This window comes from Bos taurus, chromosome 15, assembly GCF_002263795.3.
Source record: "Bos taurus isolate L1 Dominette 01449 registration number 42190680 breed Hereford chromosome 15, ARS-UCD2.0, whole genome shotgun sequence".
Lineage (NCBI taxonomy): Eukaryota > Metazoa > Chordata > Mammalia > Artiodactyla > Bovidae > Bos > Bos taurus.
In genome coordinates, this window is record NC_037342.1 from 47,886,647 (window position 1) to 47,906,529 (window position 19,883).

A 19,883-nucleotide genomic window follows, 5' to 3' on the forward strand; every position below is an offset into this window, starting at 1 on the left:
TGACTTAGTGACTGAACTGAACTGAACCACCATAAAAGAGCCCATGTGATTGACAGCAGAGTATTAAGTAGTAGAATCAAATAGGATGTTTACAGAAAATAAATAACAATATAGAATTGTAAATTCAGAAAACTATCTTTAAAGTAAAAGTATTTAAAGATTTAAGAAGAAGTAAATATACAAAATGATTTGTGATTCCTTAATCAAGTTATTCTTTTTAATGTGAATTTGTGTATCTGACTGCATCAGGTCTTAGCTGTGGCATGTGGGATCTTCCCCGAGGCATGAGGGCTCTTTTGTTGCAGCACGTGGCTTCTCTCTAGTGTGGTGCATGGGCTCCAGAGCACACAGGCTTAATAGTTGCTGTGCCAGGCTTAGTTGCCCCATGGCATGTGGGATCTTAGTTCCCCAACCAGGCATAGAACCCTTGTACCCTGCATTGGAAGGTGGATTCTTAACCACTGGACTACCGGTAAAGTCCCAAATCAAGTTATTCCTTATCAAAGCAAAGCAAAGCAAAATTACTAATGTAGATTAGTTAAAGTAGATTATCGTTTCTTCTTCCACTTCTGGTGTTGCTTGTGTGCTCATTGAGTTTGGACCTCGTACCTTTTTTGTGAAGCAGAAGCTGAGGAGACAGCAGTCCTCGACATGGTAGACAAAAAGCCCAAGGAAGATGTCAAGACTGAGAACATCAATCATATTAATCTGTAGGTGGTGGGGCAGGATGGCTCTGTGGTGTGGTTTAAGATTAAGAGGCATACACACACTGAAGGAGAGTTACACGGCTCAAAACAGCCTGGAGTTAAAACCCCCCTCTGGGTTCTCCCCACCACTCTTTGCAAAACAAAGAACTCTCTCACCTGAAGAAAAAATGGACCTTAAGGTAGATTATACCCAGCTCCCAGCTAGTCCCAGCCTCTGGCCAATCTCCAGAATACCTTGCCCCAGCCATTTAAGAGATAACTAATCCGAACAACCTTGGAGAAAACAGGCCCCCTTAAGACAGTTGATTTCCACATATATGCCTATATATACTTACTCTTTTCTTGAGTTAGTGCATTAGCTCACTAATCGGACTGCTGCCCCTTCTCCTCTCATTAAAGGTGATCTGTTCCTATAAAGTACCGGTCTCATTCTTTTTCTGAACTTCACCTTCTCTAACTCCCTTACCCTATATACACCGCATAGTAAACTAATAAAAGCCTATTGTGAATGACAAGATTTATCAATGGGGCAGATCAGATTCCAATTTGATGGGCAGCTAATCAATGAAACAGACACACCTGCATAGTCGGAGATGGAAGATGAAGATACAATTGACATATTCCAGCAGCAGGAAGGAAGTGTCTACTAAAAAGGGAACCTGCTACTTTACTCCAGAATTCTGTTCCTCCAGACCAAGAAGACATTGTCAGTTAGAAAACGACAGTTTTCTCCCACCACATCCTGACTACTACAGTATAGTTTCTCCATTCTTTAGTTTCCCTCGTACCCATTCCTTTATTGTACTTGAAGTAACTGGTGTGTGTGCACAAGCATGTTGCATTTTTTTAAACTGAATGGCCAATGGTATGTTTTGCTCAGCATCAAATGGAGACGGGATAGGGAAAAATACTGATTCTCTGAAAATACCCCCTTTTCTCCGTTAGTGGCAGGCCCATCACCTCTTATCTTTGTATTCCAGTAAGTTATTTTGCTCTCACTGTTTAACAACAACAACAAAAAAGAACATAAAAATTCTTGTATACCTTGTTTGATTGGAGAATTTTAATGTTTTTCATTTATCACTGTAAAACCATGAACAATTTTATAACTTTTTGTACATAGCTGTTACATGTAGAGCGATCTGTCTTTAAGCAGAGATAAATTACTCTAAAAGAAATGAATCCTGGATAGTTTTCTCTACTAGTCAAGCATCTTGTTGTTTAAATAAACATGTTTAAAAATGAAAAAAAAAAAAAAAAGTAAGCTCCTATTCATTCTTAACATGCATCTCTAGTCACAAAGAAAATTAATTAGTGTTAGTCACTCAGTCGTGCCCGACTCTTTGCGACCCCATGGACTGCAGTCCACCAGGCTCCTCTGTCCATGAGATTTTCCAGGCAAGGATACTGGAGTGGGTTGCCATTGCCTTCTCCAGGAGATCTTCCCAACCCAGGGATTGAACCCAGGTCTCCCTCACTGCAGGCAGATTCTTTACCAACTGAGCTACAAGGGAAGCCCACAAAGAAAATTAATTGATATCAGTTTAGATCAGTGCTTATATGCTGGGAGATTAAGTTATTACAAATATTCTATTATTTAATTCCCACAATAGGCCTATAAGGTAAGTCTTAGTACTTTTATTTCTTATGGAAAACTGAATCTATTTAATTTTAATAAGGGCTGGGCTGCCGTCTATGGGGTCACACAGAGTCGGACACAACTGAAGTGACTTAGCAGCAGCAGTAAGTATGATAATAAAATTTTGTTATTTCAAAGCCCAAGCTCTTAACTGTCCACAGTGTTCCCCAACTATAATATGTGACCTGTAAGAGCACCCTGCTATGAAATAGCTCAACTTAGTTTTAGCCATTACCATGACCTGCTCTTGCTTCATTAATGGCTCTCCCTCGTACTCCACATCCTAGGGAATCTAACTTCTACCTTTTCTTGGGGAGTATTCTACTGAAAGAGCACCTGTGCTGGAGAAACGCAGTCCTAGGGCTAATCATCCTGTCTTCTGCACTGTTAGCCATGAAATGTTGGATGTACCTCATAAGTTTATGTATTCCTTTCATGACCTGATAGGAACTTGTTCTTCATGTGAAATTTTTGAAGATTTACTGGGATAAAGATACTCCATGTATATATGTATATTTATACACATAATTATATGTATGTGTACACACGTACATGTGTGTATGAGTGTGTATATATATACAATTCCCAGTTTACATGCTTTGTCATTCCACCGGGACAAGGTACTACCCTTCTATAATTTGATGTAGACGCTGTATAGTAGTCTGCTCTAATTTATAACATATACTTCTCAGAGAAAAGCTTGCTCCTTTGCTATCCTAGGTCATTTTCTCATCATGAATTTGAAACTAGTTACCAAAAAAAAAGAACAGAAAAGAAAAGTACATGGTATGGCATATACTGTAGAACGTGTGGGTGAGTGTGTGAGTGTGTGTGTGTGTGTGTGTGTGTGTGTGCGCGCGCGCGCACGTACGCACACATGCTCAGTCTTGTCTGACTCTTTTTGACTCCATGGACTGTAGCCCACCAGGCTCCTCTGTCTATGTAAATTTTAAAGCAAGAATACTGGATTGAGTTGCCATTTCCTCCTCCAGGGGATCTTCCCAACCCAGGAATCGAACGAGCATTCGATCTTTAGGTGGATCAAAAGGGTGGATTCTTTACCACTGTGCCAACTGGGAAGCCCTGTACTGTGTTTTACCATAACAGAAAGGCCTGAAAATCAAAAGGCTATCCTTAATAAGAACAGCTATCCCTAAACATGGCTTCCTCTGCTAGATAGGTTTCAGAAACTCATACTTTTATACTTTTCTGACCCATTTCCAGTAAAGGACGTTAAAAATGGTCCCATATAGAGCAGCCTCAGTATAAAAAAGTTCTGTAAAACAAGATGGGAACTGGAGTGGTCTTGCCAGCCAAGTCTGGGAACTTGAAAAATGAGACTTGATAGGTCTATTATTGTTCATCTGAAGGACACAAATATGTACACAGGACATTGACACAGCTTATACTTTTCCGTAATCATAGAGTAAATCTTTATTAAATTGTGCAGGACACTTAAATAGTTGTTTTACACTGACATTTAGTTTTACACAATGATCTTAAGAGTTAGGCACAGTTTTAAACCCTAGTTTGTACTTAAGGAAAAAGAAGCTCAGAAATTTTTCATCATTACACACCTTGTAAAGTCAAGACAGGATTAGAACTCCAACACTCTGAACATAAAATTATTATTCTGTGTACAGATATTGCTTGTGTTTTCCTTTCCATGACCCTTTGATAAACTGAGTGTGTCCTGGGCAACAGACATTCGCTCAAATACTTAGTTGATGGTAGTGGGTGGGGAGTGATTGTAGATTGTCCTGGATATCATAGATGGAGGCAGACAGGCTTTGCCATGTTTCTTTAGGTTGGTGGTCAAAAAAGAAATTTATGGAGGATTATGAGGGCAAAGACGTTATACCATTACTGTTTTTTTATTTAGAAGGGATTAGAGGTCTCTCTTTGAGAATACAAAAGAGAGTCAATGGGTAATTAAGCATGTCTGCTAACTCAAAGCAGATGCACTCTGCATCCCAAAGATGAGCACAAGTTCTAAAGTAGAGATGGGAGACTGGAAGGAAGAGATGGTGTGAATGGCACAGATCGGCTCAGGTATAGAAGATGAAATCCAAGGCAAGGGTCACTATAAGAAGTGGGAGCGGGAACAAAAGTTTCACGAACTTGGAGGGCACAGTGTCATGGGAGCCGGACAGTCCCAAGGATTGAAATATGGATAGGCATTCCGAGAAAAGTTGCACTTAGAGAACTTATAGATGAGTGACCCATGGTTTGTGACATTGAAAAATGAGACAGTGCCTGCTTCATAGTCTAGAAAAACACCAACATGACGGGGAGGAACAGTCATGGAAAGAGTTAAGACTCTTGAGTCAGGATGAGTGGTGGAAGAGTCCTCAAAGGCTTCATATCTAAATTTATCCTTTAACCCTATAACCCAGTAACCAAATTGAGGTCTGTATATGGAGTAAGCATTTTCATAACTCGTGCTTTGTTGAACAGCAAACTTTATATTACAGGAGCGTATTCGACAGTATACCCCTAGGATCCAGGCATTCTTCTCGGATACATCTATTTCCCAGTAGTGTTTCCCTGAGGAGAAATACTGGCAGCCCAAGATACCATAATTATAATACTTAACAGGCCATATTGGCACAGATAGCACTTGTCTCTGATCTTCTGAAAGGACAAGATTCAAATTTAGGTTGAATGGATTCAATGTGATGTCCACTGCAGAGGAAAAAAAAAAATCAAAACATATAACAAATATAGGGTAAGCTTATCCAGTGACATTGTGAAGAGGGAACCTGGCAATTGACTGTGAAGAACTTGTGTTGATGGACTGGGGAAAGGGGTTCAAACATTAGAGTGACATATTATATGCATGTATCAGGAGGTGAACACATGGGGCTATGACCAAATCTAATTGAAACTGCAAACTTCGGAAATGGGGTCAGAACACAGTAATTTGAAGACCCAATAAATCTTCTTACCCCAGTGGCACTGGACGCGTGTTAGGTCTGAAATGATAAAAGATTCAATGATGTTGATTGATGCAAGTGACTAAGCACTGATACCTACTTCTTTTCTAGGGTGGGGTAAGGGGTAGGACCACTGTGAAGCTATGAAGTGGTGAATGAGAGGATGAACCAGAAACCTAGCCATTCTCCCTTTTATATAACCACATCCTCTTCAGCAATACCCCTTCTCTGAACACCCTCCTTCTTTCAACCCCGACTTGTGCCGAAATTTAGTCCCTGGCACCACAAGAATCCCATATCCACACTCCTGCCCTGGCTTCCACACCTTTAAACGTGTGCAGCATTCCACGCAGATCTGGAACACGGAATACATTCTTCAGTTTCTTGGAAACCGTTTTTGGCTTCTTCAGTGTCCAGATCTCACTCCTGGAGATGACATAAATGTTGACCCTACATCTCTTACATTCCATCCTTTTAATACCACTGCCTTCCTCTCCTTCCATGCACTGATGCACTTAAACCTTCCTCCCTGAGAAACCCAAGGAGGGGAGAAGTGAAGGCTCTGACACTGCAGCCAAAAGAAATGTGCTCATGTCTACCTGCCCACTTAGGAAGAACACCTTCACTTAAAAAAGTAAAATAAAAAGCTGTCTCCTTCTAGAAATGGAATATATTAACTCTTCTTTTGATACTTCATGGAATGAATATGAAACTAGGTGAAATACTGTATAGGAAAGGCTTTTGCTACCTCTGTGTTGTGCTGTGCTGTGCTGTGCTTAGTTTCTCAGTCATGTCCGAATCTTTGCGACCCCATTGACTGTAGCCCATCAGGCTCTTCTGTCCATGGGGATTCTCCAGGCAAGAATACTGGAGTGAGTATTCCTTCATGCTTTCCTCCAGAGTCTTCCCAACCCAGGTCTCCTGCATTGCAGATGGATTCTTTTACTGTCTGAATCACCAGGGAAACCCTTTGCTACCTCTAAAATGGTACTAATATGGAAAAGTCATCATACACCATTAATGGGTCTCCCAGATGGACATTCCCAGGCAGATCAGTAGGGAGGCTACAGATCCTGACTGTGGTATGGGTCTATTTTTGGAAAGCCGATAAGCCCGTGCCCTGGTTCAAAGCTTTACTTCCAGGGGTGTGGCCCACAAACAACACTGGAGATTTTTAGGAGTTCTGGGAAAAAGTTAAAAACTTCTGGCAAAGGAGAAGTTACGACTACTGAACTGAAAATGGTTAGAACTTCATGTGTTTGTAAAGAATTTGGTGCTGCTAGATGGATCAGCAAACTTTAGACACAAAGACTACACTTTCCTGTGTAAGTTTTTAAAATGTGTGACTTGGAAAAGATTAATTATTGCCACCAGAGTCAAAACCAATAACCTCAAGGCTCAGGTCTGCTTGTGGAATGATGTAGTCCCACTCTACTTCTATGTAGGCGAAATTTAAAACAAAACAAAACATTTTTTTTTTCCTCTTTAAAGCTGACCCGCATAACTATTTTAGGGCTTGACAAGGCCCATGTGCTAACACAAGCACCAGTGAAATAAAGAAACCAAAGAAGAACAGAGGGTGAAATAAATGAGTGAAGTCACAGGAGTCTAACAGTAAAATCCTTTATCCTCTTTACCCTTATAGACCCTAACTCTGTGAATTCCAACTACCGGATTCATTAACATAGAATCTGGCTCATTCTCAAAAAATATAGAACACTAAAATCCTCATCTATGACCACAATTTAAAATAATACTACATCAAAATTTCATTGTTTGGGGAGATTTTTCATTCTGATTGACCAGATAACTCTTATGGCTACCAACTTTTCTTCATACCACAGGAACATGACTCCTGATCACCCATACGCACCATTTCATGATTCCACTCATGTCCTAGGAGGAAGAGAGAAAACACAAGTCAAGGAGAAGAAATAAAACAGCAGGATTAAGGAAACAAAGAATAGGAAAACTATAGAGAAAAACAGAGCAGTCAAAGTTATTTGAAATTATTTGAAAAAATCAATAAAATAGATAACTCTTTAGCTAGATATCTCAAGAAAAAAATACATAGAAGGCAAATTACTAAAACAAGAATTAGAGAAGAGACGGTACTACTGAATTAACAGAAATTAAAAGATTATAAAGGCTATGAAAAATTATATACCAACAAATTAGATAATGCAAATTAAATGGACAAATTCCTTCAAACGCAGAAACTATCCACACTGATTCAGAGAGAAATAAAAAAACTGAATAGACCTAAAACATGTAGAGATTGGACTGGAAACCAAAAACTTCCTGTAAAGGAAAGTCCAGTTCTAGATGGCTTCACTGGTGAATTCTGATAGTTTTAAAGACAAAATAGTACAAATACTTCACAAATTCTTCCAAAAAACAGAAGATGAGGAAACACTTCCCAAATCATTCCATGAGGCCAATACTATTCTGATACTAAAATGAGACAAAGACATTACAAGAAAAGTAAACCACAGGCTAATATCCCTTATGAATATAGACATGAAACTTTTTCAATGAAACACTAGAAAATTTAATCCAGCAAAATATAAAAGATTATACATCATGCGTCCATGCATACTAAGTCGATTCAGTCATATCTGACTCTTTCCGACTCTATGGACTGTAGCCTCCCAGGCTCCTTTGTCCATGGGATTCTCCAGGCAAGAATATTGGAGTAGGTTACCATTCCCAAGATCAAACCCAGATCTATTATGTCTCCTGCATTGGCAGGCAGGTTCTTTACCACTAGTGCCACCTGGGAAGCCCATTATACATCATAGTCAACTTGAATTTATCCCAGAAATGCCAGGTTGCTTCAACATTAGAAAAGCCATCAATATGAGTGAAAATAAGCTTGATAAATATTTCAAAAGAGCCTCTTAGTGACAACAACAGGATTAGAACTCAAGGACACAGACGAGAAGGTAACTGACACGGGTTCAGAACCGCAGGTTGGATGGCCCTCCTCACCTGCAGCAGCTCCACAGTTGACCATTCACTGCGGCGCTCCAGATCTGAGATGAGCTCCTTCAGCAGCTCGCCCTGCTGAACCAGCTCAGCCTCAGCCACAGCCAAGCTATCCAGGGTCTTCTTCTCCTCTTCCTCCAATTTCTGCAATTCTCTTCGCTCCTCACTGTCTAGGATGCTTCTAAGCTGATTAAACTCTGTTTGTATCCTTTGTCTCTCAGTCTGAATCTGATACTGTAAGGTTAGACAAGGGGGAGAGGGAATGAATTTGTCAGCTGGGGAGTCTACTGTGTAAGGGATTAAGAGCCAGGAAAATATTTTTCAGGGGCTTCTTACCAGGAGGGGAGTTAAAGTAGGCAAGCAATTTTGGGGAAAGCTCAGATTTTTTTTTTCTATTATTTTCCCTCAGTACAAATCAAAAAGGTCTCAGACAATCTTATCTGCCAACCCTGGGCCAAAATGTAAAGTCTGAGTGAGGTTTGAGTTCTGGATAGCTGTCCTAGACATTCATGCCTCCCTGTATTACTACAGTCCCTAAGTTTGAACCTTGAGAAAAAGCTCAGTCTTTTGCCATTGTCTTCCATTGAAGGTGTCAGAGACTTGCAGGTGGAATGGAAGACAGAATTCTCCAGGCTTCTTCACCATAGAGGGCTTCCCTGGTGGCTCAGTGGCAAAGAACATGTGTGCAATGCAGGAGACTCAGGAGACTTGGGTTCAGTCCCTGAGATAGGAAAATCCCCTGTGAAGGGAATGGCAACCCATTCCAGTATTCTTGCCTGGAGAATCTCATGAACAGAGGAGCCTGGCAGGCTACAGTCCATAGGGTTGCAAAGAGTCAGACACGACTGAAGCAACTGAGCACAACAACACAGACTCACCATAAAGTCAGTCTTCATGTTGAATTCCAAAACTCTGTGTATGTTTGAAACATATCCACTCTCTAGACCCTACTTCCCACAGGGAAAGGACAAAGGAGAGAACAAATAAAATGGCACCTGGACTCATTTAATGCCAGGTGACAAGAGGAAGGGGCTTCCTAATGATTAGGACAGGAGAAGAGACAGTTGTGCTGACTCCTAACTCAGAAATGCATTAGGAAGAGTCTCCTCCCACCTTCCAGGAAGTTCTCTCTTCTCTGATGTCAGCTTCCAACTTCTCAGCCTTCTGCTGCTCCTTCCTCAGCCTCGTCAGAGCTGCTTGGAGCATCTCCTATAAGGGAGGAACTACATTAGCATCAAACTTTTTCAGCACCTGGACAGAGAATAAACAGGGAAGAAACCATGCTGATCTCAGAAGAGACCAGTTTATGGAAACCAGTTTGAATCTCATCATTAAAATTGATGACATGAGATAGAAGAAAATCTGAGAAGGTAAATGCATTGTTTATTCCTAAGTGGTGAAAGTCACTATCCTTGCCAATTCTCTCTCTTTTTTTTTAGAGTAATTATTGATTCTGCTCTTGCAAGGAATGTCCTTTTTTCTTATTGACACTCTTTCTATATCCAATCCACAATCTTCAACAGCACCCATTCTGCTGAGAGCTAATCTCAGCAACTAGAGCTAATCTGGTGAAGGAATTGCCAATCAATACAATGAAAGAGACAAAAGAAGAAAACCTCTCACTTTCAGCCAAGAGTCTATACTTTTGGCTCCTCCTTTATGTAACTAAAGAAAAACACAGAAATGTCCTTCAGACATTGGAAGTTGAGCATACCGTTAAGAGACATACATCAGAGATTATAGAGCTCACTACTATGGTGCCAAACAGAGAAAATGAAAAGGTGAGATTTTCCACCAAGTACTAATTTCCATCCTGGGCCCTACCTGACTTTCCTTGAGTGCCTCTTCCATGAGGAATGTGTGGTGACCATGGTGCTCCTGAGATCGTTCACAAAGACGACAAATGACTTTTCTGTCTTCCTTACAGAAGAGTAGGAGTTTCTCTTCATGGTGCACACAGAGACCTGTCTTCTGCCCCTCCTCTGGGCTCAGCTTGACCTTTCTGAGTCTCTCTACTATGTTGGCCAGGTGCAGATTAGGCCACAGGTTTCCAAGTGAGTACCGCGTACCACACACAGGACAGCTGCTGTCCCCTCCTAGGCTGATGTCTGTCTCCTTGTTAGTGATGCAAGTCTGGCAGAAGCTGTGACCACAGCCTAGACTTAGGGGTTCTGTTAAAAGCTCCCTGCAGATGGGACAGGATACCTCTTCCTGTAGGTTCATCACAGTATTTAAAGCCATAGCAGCTGCTCCCTGGCTTCCTCCTGTCCAAACTTCTGGAGCTCTTCTTGCTTAAGGATTCTGGGATGGATGGGCAGATTGAAAAGAGATATGTAAGACTGGCATAGATAAAAAAAGATTTCAATCATGCAGACATTAAAAACTGATTAAGACTGAAATACTGAAGAACAAGAAAGAACAAATAGAATTAATGGCCTGAGAAAGCCACTAATGCCTCAGGGCTTTTGCAGTTTGTTTTTCTTTCACCCTACAATGATCTTTCCTTTGATATTTGCATGACTTCCTGTTATGCTTCATCTGACACCCTCCTTACATGGCCTCTCCTTTGCAGGGCCTTATGCGATTAACTCATCTACAGCACAAGCATCAATACATCACTTGGTGTGCACTTACCATCTTTTTCTTATTATCACTGTATAATATATGATACCTTTCTTGAAGTATCCTACTCCAAAAATGCAATCTGTGTAGATCAGGCACTTGTTTTTATTCACTGCTGTATCCCTAATGCCTAGCACAGGGAACATGATGTTTGATGAATACATAAAGGATCTTCTCACTTCTCCAGAGGAAATTAGACCTTTTAAAAAAAAATCAGCATTTCCTCTTTTCTTTCCATTAATTAGCTGTTCTCCTATAGGTGAGCTTTAGGAGCACAGATAGTTTTCCAGTAAAGATTTATCTATGGATCAATCAATCGATTTTCCCATCTGTCTCTCCCAATATACCTTTCCATAAGGAGTCCTCCCACATACTTACACTCACTCCCCAGAGACACACACAGACAGAGTAAACATTATAAAAGGAAAGTAATTTTATGACTAACAATTGTCTCAGTTCAGTTCAGTTGCATAGTTGGATCTGACTATTTGTGACTCCAGGGACTGCAGCACACCAGGCCTCCCTGTCCATAACCAACTGCTGGAGTCTACTCAAACTCATGCCCATTGAGTTGGTGATGCCATCCAACCATCTCATCCTCTGTCATCCCCATTCTTCTTCCACCTTCAATCTTTCCCAGCATCAGGGTCTTTTCCAAGGAGTGAGTTCTTTGCATCAGGTAGCCAAAGCATTGGAGTTTCAGCTTCAGCATCAGTCCTTCCAATGAATGTTCGGGACTGATTTCCTTTAGGATGGACAGGTGAGATCTGCTTGCAGTCCAAGGGACTCTCAAGAGTCTTCTCCAACACCACAGTTCAAAAGCATCAATTCTTTGGTGCTCAGCTTTCTTTATAGTCCAACTCTCACATCCATACATGACTACTGGAAAAACCATAGCTTTGACTAGATGGACCTTTGTTGGCAAAGTAATGTCTCTGCTTTTTAATATGCTGTCTAGGTTGGTTATAACTTATCTTCCTAGAAGTAAGTGTCCTTTAATTTCATGGCTGCAGTCACCATCTGCAATGATTTTGAAGCCCCAGAAATAAAGCCTCTCACTGTTTCCATTGTTTCCGCATCTATTGGCCATGAAGTGATGGGACCAGATGCCATGGTCTTAATTCAGTTTTCTGAATGTTGAGCTTTAAGCCCACTTTTTCACTCTCCTCTTTCACTTTCATCAAGAGGCTGTTTAGTTCTTCACTTTCTGCCATAAGAGTGGTGTCATCTGCATATCTGACGTTATTGATATTTCTCCCAGCAATCTTGATTCCAGCTTGTGCTTCATCCAGCCCAGCATTTCTCATGATGTACTTGCATATAAGTAAAATAAGCAGGGTGACAACATACAGCCTTGATATACTCCTTTCCCAATTTGGAACCAATCTGTTGTTCCATGTCCTGTTCTAACTGTTGCTTCCTGACCTGCATACAGATTTCTCAAGAGGCAGATCAGGTGGTCTTGTATTCGCATATCTTTAAGAATTTTCCAGAGTTTGTTGTGATCCACACAGTCAAAGGCTTTGGCATAGTCAATAAAACAGAAGTAGATGTTCTTCTGGAACTCTCTTGCTTTTTCCATGATCCAACGGATGTTGCCAATTTGATCTCTGGTTCCTCTGCCTTTTCTAAATCCAACTTGAACATGTGGAAGGTCACGGTTTACATACTGTTGAAGCCTAGCTTGGAGAATTTTGAGCATTATTTTACTAGTATGTGAGATGAGTGCAATTGTGGGGTAGTTTGAGCATTCTTTGGCATTGCCTTTCTTTGGGATTGGAATGAAAATTGACCTTTTCCAGTCCTGTGGCCACTGCTGAGTTTTCCAAATTTGCTGGCATATTGAGTGCAGCATTTTCATAGCATCATCTTTGAGGATTTGAAATAGCTCAACTGGAATTCTATCACCTCCACTAGCTTTGTTCATAGTGATGGTTCCTAGGCCCATTTGACTTCACATTCCAGGATGTCTGGCTCTAGGTGAGTGATCACACAATCGTGATTATCTGGGTCATGAAGATCTTTTTTGTATAGTTCTTCTGGGTATTCTTGTCACTTCTTCTTAATATCTTCTGCTTCTGTTAAGTCCATACCATTTTTGTCCTTTATTGAGCCCATCTTTGCATGAAATATTCCTTTGGTATCTCTGATTTTCTTGAAGAGATCTCTAGTCTTTCCCATTCTATTGTTTTCCTCTATTTCTTTGCACTGATCTAGGAGGAAGGCTTTCTTATCTCTCCTTGCTATTCTTTGGAAGTCTGCATTCAAATGGGTATATCTTTCCTTTTCTCCTTTGCCTTTTACTTCTCTTCTTTTCACAGCAATTTGTAACAATTGTCTAGCCAGTTAGAATTTATAAGTCACTTCAACCTATTTATTCTGCATACAAAAATCCTTGTGAAATGAGTACTCCCTTTATTCAGATGCATAAATAGAATCAAGTGACTTACAAAGATCATTGAAATCAATAAGTTGAATTGGGGTGACTTCCCTGGTGGCTCAGACAGTAAAGCGTCTGCCTACAATATGGGAGACCCAGGTTCAATCCCTGGGGCGGGAAGATCTCCTGGAGAAGGAAATGGCAACCCACTCCAGTATTCTTGCCTGGAGGAGCCTGATGGGGTCACAAAGAGTCAGACACAACTGAGCGACTTCACTCACTTCACTCATAGTGTCTTCAGGGTCCTCTTTCAGAGGCCTGGTGGATGTGATAAACATTATTACCTAGAGGTACATAGTTTTGAGAAATCAAATAATTTTCCAAATAGGAGAATATCGAAGATATAGCTGCTGAATAAGTAAGATTTTAATCGAAAGCTGAATGATGAGAAGGGAATATGAAATGAGAGGAAAAAAATATTTTAGAGAAAAGGAGTCACCTATGTGAATGTCCTGTTAGTGAAAGGCACGGCATCTTTGACCTGCTTTAAAATGTCAGCCTGACTGGTATACAGAGAGCTGCTAGGCTTTCAGAATGGCAAGAACCCAGAAGAGACCAGAAATTTTACAATTCCTACATGATGTGAAGTCTCCTTCCAAAGAGCAGAGGTTCAGTGATGGAAGTTTGTAGGACAAGTTGATGGAAACAATGGAGAGAAGCAGAAGAGAGTGAGAGATGAGACAAAATGACAGGCTTGGGAGTTAGAGATTATGTATATGGGAATGAAGGATTATCATCAGGCTTAAGTCTTTACTTCCTGTAAGAAGGAAGACACTGGCATTACCTTCTCCTGTTCTTTATTTTTGTTATTTTTAGTAAACAGAGACCTCAGCTTCATCAAAGAAGTTGTGACTCTTATAGGGTCACCTATAGGGTCCTGTAAGCTATGCTTCTGGTTCTTACAAAGTAATCAATCTGCTGGCATAAAACTTACTTAAACTACGTTAGTTTCATACATATCCACCTGATCTTGTTCTCTTGCAAATGACCTGAAGAGAGAGACGACGTACCTACTATATTACAATATGGCCCCTCATGCAGAGCCCACCAGAGGCGGCCATACTGACTTCTGGGTCTCTTCTCCTCTGTGCCCCTGCTAGGCTAAGTGAACCTGGTTGGCTTCTGCCCTGCTAAGATACGTGAGTGGGAATGGCAAACCAACCCTGAAACTAGTGCTAGTGGTCATCAGAGGTCCTGTCACAGAGTGGTAGCATGGCGATGCTGACTCTCAGAACCTGGACTCAGTACAAGGAACTATGAAGCAAAAAATTACAGAAATAAAAATAAAGGAATATCTCAGTAGATATTAATATCTTGGAACTTGCTATGATGGGTTTTTTTGTCTCCTATGCAGATACATTCACTTGCTTGAATGTGAGCTTATTTGAAAACAAGGTCTTTGCAGATGTAATCAAGTTGAGATGAGATTATACTGATACAAAGTGGGCTATAAACACAATGACCAATATCCTTCAAGAAGACGAGAGGGCACACAGACATGCTGGAAAGAAGGCCATGTGGCGATGGTGGCAGAGATTGGAGTAGTGCAGCCATGAGGCAAGAAATGACTAGGATTGCTGAAAGCCACCAGAAACAGGAGGTGAACATGGAATGGATTCCTCCTTGGAGCCTACAGAAAAGAAACAAGTCTACCACCACTTTGATTTTGGACTTCTAGCCTCCTGAACTATGAGAAAATAAATTTCTGTTCCTTGAACAACCCAATTTGTGATCCATTTTTCTTTGTGACAGTCCTAGGAAATGAATACAGTTGCAAAGGTTTGATATTGAAACAAAGATCTGAGGGATTCATAAGCTATAAACTTACCCTTGCTCTAAAGAGTCGGGGAGAGGGGCATAATGAAAGCTGCATGGAGATAAATTTAGGTCTAGAAATTTGTCCACTTCACCAATCATCCATGAAGTGAACCTGGTGAGAAGTAAAGCTGGTGGGTATAATCTAGCCAATGGTAGAGATACTGAAAATTGTCTAAAGGCCATATGTTGTTAACTCCTGGCTGCAGTGACTATGTGTCAGATCAGGCTCTGATAACTGGCAAGACCAGGGGTTTACATAATATGACACTGTCCATCCTAGCTTACAACTGAAGCTATGAGCCAACATTGGCATGATATATTTTCATTCTATTTAGAATCCACTCAATACTGAGAAACACTAAGAGTCTACAGAGGAGGGAAGAGTAGAACATGCATTCTACTGTGGGGCTTTGGATCTCCTGTTTAGAGTTTGGCTGCAAGGAACTGATGTCAAAGTGGATGCCACCATAAATGGCCACAAAAGGAGAAAGGTGCAGAGGAGCCAGAGCCCCCAAACATGGGCAGTGACCCAACCAAGACCCAAGAATGACCCCAAGAGCCCAGCAGCCATTTTTCAGGGACATGGAGAAGGGAAGACAAGAAGTATCTACCTAATAGAACTCCCAGGTCAGATAGTTGCCATGGTGTCAAATGAATGCATCCTATACTTGAGTCTTCTCCTAATATCTGGATTCATGATATTGTAAACTCTATGCTTCTCTGCAGATTAGACAGTAAAATGAAAGTGTCTCTAGAAAGTGGAGTGCAGGGAAGGATGGCCCTAGGAGCTTCTGGACAACATCCCAGACACTTCTCTGGGTTTCCTGAGTCAGGAACTGCCAATGAGAAAAGCAGGCCTTTAAGTCTCTCACATTCGTAAGATTGTGCTCAATTTTCTTTTCACAATGAGGCCTTTGGGACTTCCCTATTGGTCCAGTGGTTGACTCCACCTTCCAATGCAAGAGATGCAAGTTCGATCCCTGGTTGGGGAACCTAGGTCCTACATGCCACAGGGTGTGACCAGAATTTGTAAAAAACAAATCAATGAGGCTTCAAGAGCACTACTTAAAATTGCAAGACCTTTACTGGGTCTTTGCAGATTCCTCAGCCTGAGTCAACATTTAAAAAATGTTCCTCCATAATATTAATCATCTTCTTATATACTACATTTAGTTTTGTTTGTTTACAATCTCTTCCCAGCTCTAATGTAAGCTACTATACGTATTTAACATTTATTGTATGTTGAATGGATATTCATTGTACTTTTAAAAGCCAGCAGCCTGCTTTAGTTCCTATGAAATACATCTTAAAAATAAATGAATAAATCTATTTTCCTCCTATTTATTGCACCTTATTTTTGACTCTGAGAAGACAACTGTTATCTGGGGAGAAGTGGATCCTATTCAAGAGTAAGGCATAGACTCACAGAAAGGCAGTAACAATGACTTCTGAAAAGTGGGCACACAGAACAGAGAGACCATGTATCAGAATGTAAGTAAGATATCAATCCTTGTGTATATGTAGCACAGCTTCTTTATCCATTCTTCTATCAATGGACATTAAGGTCCCACTCTATGGCACAGGGAATTATACTCAATATCCTATGATAAACCTAATGGAAAAAGCATATAAAAAATAATACATATGTATAACTGGATCACTTTTCTGCCTAGCAGAAATTAACACAACATTGTAAATCAACTACACTTCAATAAAATAAATTTAAAAATAAAAAAAAGATAGGATAATAACAATAAAGAAAGATATCAATCACTGTGAAATGCGAGCTTAAGATGGGACATCCTTAGTGTCAATCGATAAGAGCAAACTTCTTGGCAAGACCACTGAGTCTTTGGGCTCCTTCTGAGCAATAATCAACTCCTTATTAATTAGTGGTCTATTGTAAATAATAAGTAATTGAGGGAACAATCACTTCACAGGTGTGCCTAAGTGGAAGAAGAAGGAAGAAAAGCTCCAAGGCAGCAGAGACTACTGAAGAGAGAGAAGCAGGTCTATTCAGGGAAGTGCAAGCAGATTCCTGAGACTGGACCTCAGCGGGACACATGATAAGTGGAAGCCACAGAGGTGGGCAATTGTCATAACATCCAACCTGCCATCCTCAGGCAGGACAGAAGCTGCGGGGATGTCAGGACGGCCACAGACAGCCCCTCAGTGGTGCTAGGAGGAGGGCGAAAGGATTAACTTCAACATTGCCCCTGGCCATGTTCCCAAGGCTCCATTCTGTCTCATGCTCCATACAAGAAGCTGGGGCTTCACACAGTTGGAAAACAAGGACCTCCTTCACCAGGTTTTCTTCTGAGGAGGTGGAGGTGAGTAGATTTTCTGTTCATCTCTTTATGAGAGAGAGAGACACACACACACACACAGAAAGATAAACACACAGAGAGACACACAGAGAGAGGATTCTATTTCCTCTCAGGAAGGTAGACAATCAAAGCTATGGTGTAGGAAAGAGATGCGGATGGACTCAGCCTGGAGAAATAAGTGCTCCTCCAGGAAGCAAGCAAGGCCCTCTGCCTCTTCCACACTCACTTCTTTCCAGGCCGTTCCTTCTCTAGACTCAGAGCTGCCATCTGTCTGCACTCAGCAGGAAGCCTGCAAGTTGGCTTTTTTGACCTTCAGTGCAAGCCTGGGCCACAATCTAAACTCATCCAATTAAGCCTAGTACTTTCCTTCCAGAGTCTCCCGCCCTCTGTGCCTCCACAAACCTCCCCACACACCTTCAGCTTCCAGAGAAGACTCTTGGTTTCAGTGGTGAAGAAAAGCAGGGGCAATCAAGGTCAGAATTCACTCACCAAATAGGGCTCAGTCTGCATGAAGCAGTTTCTTATGAGGAGCTGGCAGAGAAACGAAAGTGAAATCTTGGCCTGGCAGGAAGAGGAAGAGGGGAGGAACTCTGGGCCAAGTTGGCAGCTGTCCCTTAGGGCCACTGGGGAGAGAGTAATGCTTTAACCCAGAGGTTCTCAAGAGGGGAGGGGCCTTTGGCCTCTGTGACAAATTTGGTTGTGGGGGATGCTTCTGCCATCTAGTGGACAGAGACCAGGGATACAGCCAACCATTCTATAATGCACACGATCACTCCCACAACAGTGTTCTGTCCAAAATGCCGAGGTTGAGAAATTCTGTTTAGCCATCTCTGTTTCCTAGACCAGCTAGAAGTGGAGGGTCTCCACCACTTTCATAATTGTGCACAGGCCCTCAATCATTCTACCATTTAAAACAAATATTTATTTGGCTGTGATATATCTTAGTTGTGGCATGTGGGATCTTCAATCTTCATTGTGGTAGGTAGGATCTAGTCCCCTGACCAGGGATCAAACCTGGGCCACCTGCTTTGGGAGTACAGAGTCTTAACCACTGGACTACCAGGAAAGTCCCCCAATCAACCAATTTGAATCAACCCTTCCTGTCCAGTGTTCGACTTGCTCCCCAAAAGCATTACACCATCTCCTAGGAGATGGGAGTTGAAACCACACCTGGTGGGAACAACCTTGAGCAGAGAAGTCCCTATCAAAAGTCTCCCACCTTCTTGGGCACAGGATAATCCTAGAACACTATGTCTCCATGAAAATTTTTATTTATTTATCTATTTATTTAGCTTTATTGAGGAAATACAATTAAAGGACTAATTTTTTTTAATCCCTTTTTAAAAATTTATTTATTTTATTTTTGGTTACACTGAATCTTTGTTGTTGTGTGGGGGCTTCTTCTAGTTGCAGTGAGTGGGGGCTACTCTTCATTTTAGTGCACAGGCTTTTGTGGTAGCTCTTCTTGCAGAGCACAGGTTCTAGGTGCATGGGCTTCAGTAGTTACAGTATGCAGACTCAGCAGTTGTGACTCATGGGCTCTAGAGCATGGACTCAATAGTTGTGGCACATGGGCTTAGTTGCTCTGCAGCATGTGGAACCTTACTGGACCAGGGATCGAAACTGTGTCCCCTGCATTGGCAGGCAGATTCTTATCCACTGCACCACAAGAGAAGTCCCTAGGCTAATTTTTTGTGCTGTATTCATTGAGGAAATCCTGGGTTCTCCTGTACTCTTGGAAAACACATTACATAAGAAAAAATGCGACCTTTGGAAACTGCTTTCCAAGGTGTAATATCCCTTCTACCCTTTCCCATCTTCTGACTCATACTTAGAGACGAAGGACAAATCCAACGCAGAAAGAGAGTCCCCCAAATTGTTGAAATTTTAACAACTTTCTTGCAAAAATTTCTGTATCCATTATAAGTGGACTTATCCTTTGACTACTTTTAAGAAATTGATTATTCCTTTTTCATTTAGATAATGAAAACTAGAATAAAATCAATAGACAACAAGTTATAGGGTTAGATAAATAGATCAGTAGTTATGACCTATGTTTCACACTGACATATGCTGTTTTTTACATCCAAATAACACTTGGAGCAAAAGAAAGAAGTACATAGGTATAAAGCTTTTCGGATAGGATATGTATGCTGAAAATTAGGAAGTGCTGATAAAAAATAAAAGGAAGCATATAAATGGAGAGGCATAACTGACTTATGAATTTGAAGACTCAAAATAAGGGAGATCAGGTATCAATTTTTACAGAATATATATATATTTAATAAAATTCTATCAAAATCTCAGCAAGAATTTTTGTAGATATAGATACACTTATTCCAAAATTTATAAGGAAAGAAATAAAAAAGACTTAAAGTATTTAAAACAATTAAAGAAAAACTAACG

At 40.9% G+C, this 19,883-nt stretch overlaps 1 protein-coding gene and 1 long non-coding RNA gene across 4 annotated transcripts in view; one reads left to right on the forward strand and one right to left on the reverse strand.

The window, feature by feature from the left end:
• LOC101902757 (uncharacterized) overlaps positions 1-15,057 on the forward strand; it is a 34,803-nt gene extending 19,746 nt beyond the window's left edge. The window contains exon 2 of the long non-coding RNA XR_009490670.1: positions 14,687-15,057. This is a non-coding gene — a long non-coding RNA (uncharacterized lncRNA). The remainder of the gene's footprint in view (positions 1-14,686) is intronic.
• On the reverse strand, positions 3,750-18,002 carry TRIM34 (tripartite motif containing 34). Of its 3 annotated transcripts, none has more exons than XM_005216140.5 (8): positions 17,967-18,002; positions 10,095-10,571; positions 9,384-9,479; positions 8,274-8,504; positions 7,156-7,178; positions 5,608-5,708; positions 5,295-5,321; positions 3,750-5,031 (listed from the first exon to the last, which is right to left on the reverse strand). In XM_005216140.5, exons 2-8 carry the CDS (start codon positions 10,509-10,511, stop codon positions 4,460-4,462), a joined length of 1,467 nt encoding a protein of 488 aa, XP_005216197.2. In that variant the 5' UTR covers positions 10,512-10,571; positions 17,967-18,002; the 3' UTR covers positions 3,750-4,459.
• Positions 18,003-19,883: the final 1,881 nt, after the last annotated feature.